Source organism: Scylla paramamosain, chromosome 27 (genome assembly GCF_035594125.1).
Source record: "Scylla paramamosain isolate STU-SP2022 chromosome 27, ASM3559412v1, whole genome shotgun sequence".
NCBI classification, from domain to species: domain Eukaryota; kingdom Metazoa; phylum Arthropoda; class Malacostraca; order Decapoda; family Portunidae; genus Scylla; species Scylla paramamosain.
In genome coordinates this window covers 21,411,340-21,420,359 of record NC_087177.1, presented here as the reverse complement: position 1 = coordinate 21,420,359, position 9,020 = coordinate 21,411,340, and the positions used below count along the sequence as shown (strand labels likewise).

Genomic DNA, 9,020 nt, shown 5'->3' with positions numbered 1-9,020 from the left:
AAGGACTTCAGCAGCCAGGTACTCCATAACTGCCGCAAGGTACACGGGGGCACCAGCACCCACGCGCTCGGCGTAGTTGCCTTTCCTTAGAAGGCGATGAATCCTGCCGACCGGGAACTGGAGTCCAGCACGACTGGAACGGGACTTTGACTTTCCCTTCACCTTTCCTCCCTTGCCGCGTCCAGACATGATAATGGATGTTGTGGTAGTAGTAGTAGTAGTAGTAGTTGTTGTTGTTGGTGATAAATGAGGAGCGCGAGTACTCTAACCTCGTCGGTAGCTCTGCGAGCAAGTAGTGAATTTTGGGAAAAACGGCTATATATACGCGAGATCAGATCGGCCCAGAGCGCGTCTGGACCAATCAGGACGCTCGTTGAGGTGGCGACTCCTGATCCTGAGTAGGCACGCTAATATATATACCACTTTTCAACTGATCAGGACAAACCTGGCCAAGTTTAAGGTCATCCCCTTCGCCACAAAGACCCCCGCCCCACTGCTAGTGGATGGGGATGATGTTTAGTTTAGCCCCAGGGGCACCCTCCTGGGGCTCTCCATATCCACAACTGGGTACACTTCACACGTGTCCCAGCGAGTGGCAAAAGCGAAGTCGGCCCTCACCAGGCTGTACCGCTTCAGGGATCTGACCACTGGTCTCAAGCTCCACCTAATAAAGGCTTTGATTTTGCCCATTTTAACTTATCCACCTATTCCCTTGCATGCTCTCTCTAAAACAACCACCAGCAAGCTTCAGCGGGTCCAGAACAACGCCCTGAGGTTCGCCTTCGGCACCAGATGGGACGACTTTGTCACCTCGGCTGCTCTTCACGAAGCCGCATCCCTCCCAGCCCTGAACGTCCGCCTTCACGATATGGCCGCCAGGGTTTGGGAACAGATGGATGCCGAGGGATGGGATCAGTTCCAGGCGCTGAAGACACAGCTCGACGAGGCTCTACCCCGGGAACACGCCGGGTTCCCCAGGAGTCTTCGCCGAGTGCAAGACCCGCCTCCCGAACCCCGATACAGGTGAATGTTATATTTCCGTAACTCATTCCCCTATTAAATTCACAATCTACCTGTATCACTACTAGAAATTAGTCACTCTCCCCCCAAGCACTCTTTTACTGCTAGATAATTTGTCCGCAAATCACGCCATTATCATCACCGACTGCTGACTGAGAGAGAGCGAGCATCTGTCCTTCTCCTTCCGAGAGTAGAGGTACCGTGATGACAGTGGTGGACTGCAGCTAGCCACTAAGACATCTGCCAGGCCTGATGACGCCCCCGGCGACACCGACGGCATACCCAGTGGTGGTTCCAGCATCGCGAACTTCCCCTCGCCCCTCCGCGCCCCGAGTCGCCGTGGGACCGGCCGACGTCCTGGTGAGGGGTAATCGTCCTCCGGGGTAGCCTGCTCAGCCCCCGGCAGCGGGACCGAGTTCGGGAAACGCACAGCTGAGGGGTTGGCTGGGGCTGACGGCGCCGCAGGCGTCGCCGAAGGCCTCCCCTTTGAACTCCCCCCCGAACCACCGACAGCGACTACTAGAACCTCAGACATCGACCCGCGCCCGAGACACCTGCCCACCACCCTCTCCCCCGTCGCAGGACTCCCAAAATAATCGAGTTTATCGTTACAGTGCACAGTGAACATCCACGCAAGTTCTGTGACTCTCATGTTTATTTTCTACGTGCTATTGTGACAATTTTTGCTCCCTCGTGTCTTATTTCTTCTTAAGCATTATGTACTCCTTAACGTTTCTACTGTGTCCCTCTGCATTCTTTTTTCTTCCTCTCGATGTTTCCTCCCTTCTACCTTCGTCCCCCTAACTTCACCTCTCTTAAGCTAGTGCATCTCTCTTACCATCCTCTTCTTGCACCGCCTTCTCCAAACAATCTACTTTATGTGTGTCTTCTAATTGCCCTTTACGACTCACCTGCTAACTCAGGTTTCCACCAAGAACTCATGTTCTGTAAATATTTTATGCCATTGCAACGTACTTGTAAATGTTATGTGAATATTATATGTAACCCTCCCCCACTCTATTCTATCTCACAGCAGTGCGGGTGGTTTTCCTCCGGGGACTCCTTTTTCCACCCTACTAATCGCTCGTGTACTGCCCTGTGACACATTACTTTACAGTAGCAAGCCGGACCGCCCGGCAACTTTTTTTTTCTCCCACTGTACTTCTATTTCTTCTCACTTTTTTTTCCCTTTTTCTTCCTCACTTTTACACTGCCCCTTCTTGTAACACCCCCTTTTTTCTAAATAAAAAAAAAAAACTGAAAAACTTGAAAACGCACACTCGTTCTCACAGCAGTACGGCGACACTATGCCTCCCAAAGCATCAGGAAAGGCTGCCAAGAAAGCTGGCAAGGCACAGAAGGCCATTGCCAAGGGCGACAAGAAGAAGAAGCGCAGGAGGAAGGAGAGCTACTCCATCTACATCTACAAGGTGCTCAAGCAAGTCCACCCAGACACTGGCGTGTCCTCCAAGGCCATGTCAATCATGAACTCGTTCGTGAATGACATTTTCGAGCGCATCGCTGCCGAGGCATCCCGCCTGGCACACTATAACAAGCGCTCCACCATCACCAGCCGGGAAATCCAGACCGCTGTCCGTCTTCTTCTGCCTGGTGAACTGGCAAAACACGCTGTTTCTGAAGGCACCAAGGCTGTTAACAAGTATACCTCCTCCAAGTAAACAGGCGGCCAGTATACTGCTGCCAGTATAAAATAATACCCGGCTCCATTGGAGCCACACTTGAAAAGGAAAAAAGATACGATATAGACAAATGTATTATTATTATAATTATTGTTATTATTATTAATATTATTGTTATTATTATTATTATTATTATTATTATTATTATTATTATTATTATTATTATTATTATCATTATTAATATTATTAATATTGTTGTTTTTATTATAATTATTATTATAATAATTATTGTATCATTATTATTATTATTATTATTATTATTATTATTATTATTATTATGCTTATTATTATCGTGTTTATTATTCAGTGGAGATAAAGAAAAGATAAAAAAAAAATAGAGATAAAGAAAGATAAAAATTCTCCCAAGTGAAAGAGATATGGCCATGGAAGAGGGAATAATAATAATAATAAAAAAAAAAAAAGGGGGAAGGATATTGAGTTGAAAGTCGAAAGTTAATTATTAACCTGATACTGAAAGATGGAAAATAAATATTTTCTTCCACAAAACCAAACAGATTGTCTATGAAAATTCTTTAATGAAAGAGATGTTTGGCCCTAAAAAGGGCCTAGATATTGCTGTTATGAAGATCATTCGTGGATGACTTCTTAGGCACGCTCGCCACGGATGCGACGAGCCAGTTTGATGTCCTTTGGCATGATAGTCACGCGCTTGGCATGGATGGCGCACAGGTTGGTATCCTCAAACAGACCCACGAGGTAAGCCTCGGAAGCTTCCTGGAGAGCCATGACAGCAGAGGACTGGAAGCGAAGGTCAGTCTTGAAATCCTGAGCAATTTCACGCACCAGGCGCTGGAAAGGCAGTTTCCTGATAAGCAGCTCAATGCTCTTCTGATAACGGCGGATCTCACGGAGAGCAACGGTTCCAGGCCTGTAACGGTGGGGTTTCTTGACACCTCCAGTGGCTGGAGCAGACTTGCGAGCTGCCTTTGTAGCAAGCTGCTTGCGGGGCGCCTTGCCACCAGTGGACTTGCGAGCCGTTTGCTTGGTACGTGCCATAGTTGTGGTAACAACAACTCACAACGAACACTCAGCTGAGTCTGCCCGCGCTATCTATCTATCTATATTTATAGAAAAGATGGGTGAAGGAAGAATAATATGAGTATAAGAGGATAGTGAGAAATAATGAAAAAAAGTATAATATTAAAGATGGTGGGCTGTCCACCTTGCTATTTTACTTATTGATGTTATACTGTGTATTATGTGTTTGTGAGAATGTTTGTGTTCTGTGTGCTGACTTCTTGTGATTGTTCTCCCTGTTACACCGCAGGCGAGTCGAAAGAGACTCTACCACTACTCCCTCGCCGACACCACACAACTCTTACCCCCTATAGGTAGGTCCCCGGGTGTCGGCGACTCAGGATGAGGTGCAACCCCCTCCCCATCTACCGCTTGCTGGGGGCCAGCAAGCCCTACCAGTGGCCAGTACCCCTCGGCTGTGCACTACGGTGTGGTGAACACCGGCTTGGCATATCGCCTCACCGCCGACTCAGGGCGCGGAGTGGGGAGAGAGGAGGCCAGCTACGAGTCCCATGTGAAGCATGTGTGTGTGTGTGTGCTGTTTAGAGTGTTGGAGTTACATAATATTCTTTCCTTTTCAGATGCCCCGTGTGTGCTGAGTTTTTGTGTTTGGCCATCTTCAGGAATACAGTGAGTAAAGGTAAGTGTTTTAAGGTGATTATGTTTCCTTTATTTTCGGTTTGTTAATAGATTGGGTTGGGTATTGTTTTGCATGCCTGTAGGCTGCTAGGGAAATCACGGTGGTATTTTACTATTTGATCTGAGTTGTCTTTTAGGCTTTGATAGATAGGCAGGCCCAACTCATCAATTTTTTCCCAAATTGTCTTTGCTCTGTAGTGTACACGTATATTGAGAGGTGCTGTTTTGGTGTGTATGTGTACTTGTTCTGTTGTCATGGTGTAAGGGTGTTTCTGATTTGTTGCAAATCTAAGTGCTTTGTTTTGAACTTTTTGAAGTTTGCTAATTTGGTTATTGCTCATTGTGTGTATAGGGATTGGAGGGTAATCAAGTATTGGTAGTATTAGTGCTTTTACTAAGTGTATTTTTATTTTCTCTGGCATGTTATGTAACTTGTAGAGTTTTTGTAGTGACGCTATTGCTATATTTTTACGCTCCTGTATATGTTTGTAGTAGCCACCTGTAGTTATGGTTAGACCAAGGCATTTACCGGTACTTTTAAATTCTATTTCTTCTTCGTTAATGATGAGTGGAAAGGTAAGTTTTGCTCCAAGGTGCAGAGGGGTGAATTTATTAACATTGGTTTTCATTTTGCAGTTCCTTTCGTAGTTATTAATTGCTGTTATTGCTCTCTCTGTTTTTATATTGAGCATGTTCTTGGACCTTCCTGGGTAGCCAATTATTTGTGTTATGTCGTCTGCGAAACTGATGTTAAGGGTTTGTATATGTTGTTGAATATCATTGGTGTAAATTGTGAAGAGTGTTGGTGACAGAACACTCCCTTGTGGTACACCGCAGTTTAAATTAAATGTAGGACCAATGTAATGATTAACTTTAATGGATGCTGTGCGATCAGATAAAAAGTCGCATAAAAATTTTTCTATTGTAATAGGGAGTTGTAGTTGTAGGATTTTATGCTTAAGACCGAGGTGCCAGACTTGATCAAAAGCTTTAGATATGTCTCTTAGTATGACTTGGCACTGGCCTTTATCTGATTTATTGTGTGCTATTTGTTCTGTGATGACTGCTAGTGCTTGTGTGGTGCCTCTATTACTACGAAAACCGAACTGGTAAGTGTTATATAAGTTATTAATTTCTAGGTGTGTTTTTAGCCTTGAATTTATCACTCGCTCAAGGATTTTGCCTGGTACTTCTAATAGCGTTATTGGTCTGTAATTTTGAGCCTGTTGAGGGGATTTATTTTGTTTAGGGATTAGTCTGATGATTCCGTTTTTCCACTTGTCGGGAAAATAGCCTGCTGAGATAGTGCTGTTGAATATTTCTGTTAGTCTAATTATTGCTGTGTCTGGTAGGTGTGTTAAGATTGTTTTATTAATTCCACTTCGTCCCGGGCTAGTTTTTTTTAGCTGCTTTATGGTGCCCGCGCTTCCTTTTTTTTTTTTTTTTTTTTTTTTTTTTTTTTTTTTTTTTTTTAGATTTGTCACGTTGGAGTGACGCGGGCCTTTGCCTTTCCGCGGCCCGGGGAAACAGGTGGTATCTTAGGTTTGAGGTTAGTTCTTTTTCCCTTGGGCTTTTGGCAGAGCCACAGCTATCCTAACAGCAAGATGTCCGAAGACAAACCACAGCTAAGATGCCTACCGACAAGACTGCCGAAAAAATAAAAAAAAAAAAAGAAAAAAAAAAGAAAAAAAAAAAAAAAAAAAAAAACCGATGGTGAGGGTGTGAGTGTGTGTGTGTGTGTTTGTGTTAACGAGGTGGAGGGTACGTCCGTACTAGCTCTATGAGTGTGTCTTGTGGTGTATGTTTCAGTATATCTGGAGCGGTGCCACTATTTCTGTTGAGCATTGTCCCTGTTGCTGGACAATCTTCAATGTAGTGTACGAGTGGGGACATGGTCTGTGTGTGGCAGTGTGGACAAGTGTCATAGGTGTTTTGTAACTCATTGAAGCATTTGTAACCTAGACGGAGTCTGTGTAGGTTCACTCTGGATTCCCTCTCCAGGTTTCGTGGAAGTGGGTCGGGATTTTGTAATGCCTGTAGGTACCAGTAAGCACTTGGTGTTCCCGCACTGGCCCATTGTCTCATGTTGTCCCGAGCTTCCTGGCGAGTCACCGCTTTAATGTTGTTCTTCAGGCTGGAGAGACTTGGCGGTATTTTTGCAGTGACATTGGGAAGACTTAGGGCGTTTTTTGCGGCTGTGTCGGCCTCATCGTTCCCTGGGATGCCTGTGTGACTTGGGACCCAATTGATATGCACGGCCCTGCCGTTTGCCTGGACGCGTCTGGCCGTGACCAGAATGGCAGTGATCAGGCCCACATTATCTCTTGGTGTCCCTCTTGTCAGTGCCTGGATGCAGCCCAGGGAGTCCGTGTGGATGGTGACTGGCTTCTGTCCTGGTTCAGAGTGTTGGAGCGCTTTAAGTATAGCCAGGAGCTCAGTCTGCAGAGTAGACGACCCGTCAGGAAGCCGGAAGAGAGCTGTTTCCTCCTCATGGACGAAAGCAGAAGCTGCGGTGTTGGTCTCGCGGTCAACTGAGCCGTCTGTATAGTATACATCAGCGTCTCTGGAGGGTGCTGACTGCAAGGCCTCTTCGGCTAGTGCTGAGAGCTCCGCACTGCTGAGCTTGGCCTTGGCTGTCGGTGGTTTGAGAGCTGACGTATGGGGAACATGTGGTGTCCATGGCGGTGGTGGGGTGTAATCTTCGTGTGGTGTGTCTGCTTTGAACTGAGTGAAAAAGTGTTGGACGTGTAGTGTCTTGATGCTGTCCGCTGCTGTGGAGGCCCATGTCTTCTTAGTGAACAGGTCCCTGTCCTGGGCGAGGGCTTGCCTGATGCTCTCTGTCTTCTCTGACGTGGTCTCTTGTCTGAGGAGCTTGCCGAGGTGGGCGGTGCTGACGGCTTTCAGTCTTGTTGCCAGAGGAAGGATGTTGGTTTCAACTTGGAGAGTGCGAATCCTTGTCCATTTTGGTGCTCCAACCATGAGGCGCAAGGCTTGGTTTTGCAGCATCTCCAGGGAGGTGATGGCTGTTGTGCTGGCGGTGGAGAGGCATGGGGCGCCGTATTCTATGACCGACCTCACTGCTTGGATATAATAAGTTCGCAGCACTTGATAGTTGGCGCCTCTTTTCAGTCCTGTGATGGCTCTCATGATGTTCAGTCTGGCTTTTGCCTTACCTGCTGTGGCAGCGACATGGCTCTTGAAGGTGAGGTGGGGATCCATCCAAACCCCAAGATATGGATGGCTTCCCACCCATGCAATATCAGAGTCATGGAGCCGTAGTGGAGGAAGTGTCTTCCTTGAGCCAAGATGAAGTGCCTTGGTCTTCATGGCATTGATCTTCATCCCAAGATGCTGGCATTCTTGGGAGATGCGGGTGATGGCTCTTTGTGCCCTGTGTGCATATCTGGGACCTGTGGTGACGATGGCTATGTCGTCAGCATAGCATAGGATTTTTATATTGGCGCCTAGATCGAGTGTCACCAGATTTTCCATAAGGATGTTGAAAAGGAAGGGACTTAATATACTTCCCTGAGGCGTCCCATTTTCGAAGGTCTTGGTGTGGGAAGTTTTACCTTGGAAGGTGACTGTCGCTTTTCTTTCCTGGAGGAAATCCTGAGTCCATTTCAGTAGCTTGCCTTTGACTCCCCGTTTTGCAAGCGACTCCAGGATCGCTGGAGCGCTTGCAAGCTCAAAGGCCTTTTCTAAGTCCACAAAGACAACTGCTGCTTTCCTGCTAGTTACTGTTGTCATCAGCTCGGTGAGGCAGTCTCTTGTGCCTTTTTTCGGGGTGTAGGCGTATATATGTTGATGCAGGTCCCCTGTTGCAAACTGAAGGCGTGCCAGCATCATTTTCTCTGCCGTTTTTCCCAAACAGCTAAGGAGGGAGATGGGTCTATGGCTCCCCGGGTCGTTCGGTTTAGGGATCGGGACAATGTTGGCCCGTTTCCATGATAAAGGCAGTCTGCCCGCGTCATACGAGGCATTAACAACTCGCAGGAGTTCTTGGTGGGCGGGTTCTCCGGCTTCTCTTATCATGGAATAGGTTATCCTGTCCGTCCCTGCTGCCGTGTCCCGACGAGGTTTTAGTGTGGCCTTGAGCTCCTGTGGTGTGAAGGGCGTGTCTGTCGGCGCCTCTTCCAAGCACGCCCTGCGGACAGTTTCCAGCCTGTCCAGTTTCCAGTTTCCTTCTGGTGGCAAAAGAGTATACCAGTCTGTTTGCCTCTCCATTGGGGTCTGGATGGAGTGGTGGTCTGGCAGGCACTTTCCCACTGGCCATGTGAATGTTTCTCCACATTTTTCCTAGTCTGGTGTGGGGGTTCCAGGAGGAGCACCAGTCAAGCCATTTCTCAATTTTTATTTTCTTTATGGCGTCCTTTGCAATGTTGATGGCGGCTCGCAAGAGTTGTCTCGTGGTGTCTGTTTTGTAGAGTCTGTGTAGTTTTCTGGCTTGATTTATCCTGTGGTTGTACTCCCGTACTTCGGGGTTATAATACCACCTGTCTTTGTGGTTTTTAGTTGTCGGTTTTGTTTTTGGAATGGCGGTGTCGGCTGCTTGGTGGAGGGCGGTGACGAGTCGTCCTTCCATCTAGTTGGTCGGTACTGGGGATGTTGTTAAGGTTCCTT

General features: G+C 47.1%; 3 protein-coding genes across 3 annotated transcripts in view; 1 reads left to right on the top strand and 2 right to left on the bottom strand.

Annotated features, from left to right (window-relative positions):
- LOC135114444 (uncharacterized) overlaps window positions 1-3,765 on the bottom strand; it is a 17,606-nt gene extending 13,841 nt beyond the window's left edge. The window contains exons 1-4 of the mRNA XM_064030346.1: window positions 3,339-3,765; window positions 1,163-1,408; window positions 739-949; window positions 538-647 (exon numbers count right to left, since the gene is read on the bottom strand). Coding sequence (XP_063886416.1) covers window positions 538-647; window positions 739-949; window positions 1,163-1,408; window positions 3,339-3,737 — 966 coding nt within the window. The 5' untranslated portion in view covers window positions 3,738-3,765. The remainder of the gene's footprint in view (window positions 1-537; window positions 648-738; window positions 950-1,162; window positions 1,409-3,338) is intronic.
- Window positions 2,321-2,699, top strand: LOC135114381 (histone H2B-like). Its single transcript, XM_064030285.1, has one exon. The coding sequence runs from the start codon at window positions 2,328-2,330 to the stop codon at window positions 2,697-2,699; it is 372 nt and encodes a 123-aa protein (XP_063886355.1). The 5' UTR covers window positions 2,321-2,327.
- A 2,378-nt stretch (window positions 3,766-6,143) lies between the features above and the next one.
- Window positions 6,144-8,624, bottom strand: LOC135114443 (uncharacterized). Its single transcript, XM_064030345.1, has one exon. The coding sequence runs from the start codon at window positions 8,622-8,624 to the stop codon at window positions 6,144-6,146; it is 2,481 nt and encodes an 826-aa protein (XP_063886415.1).
- Between the last annotated feature and the right edge of the window lie 396 nt (window positions 8,625-9,020).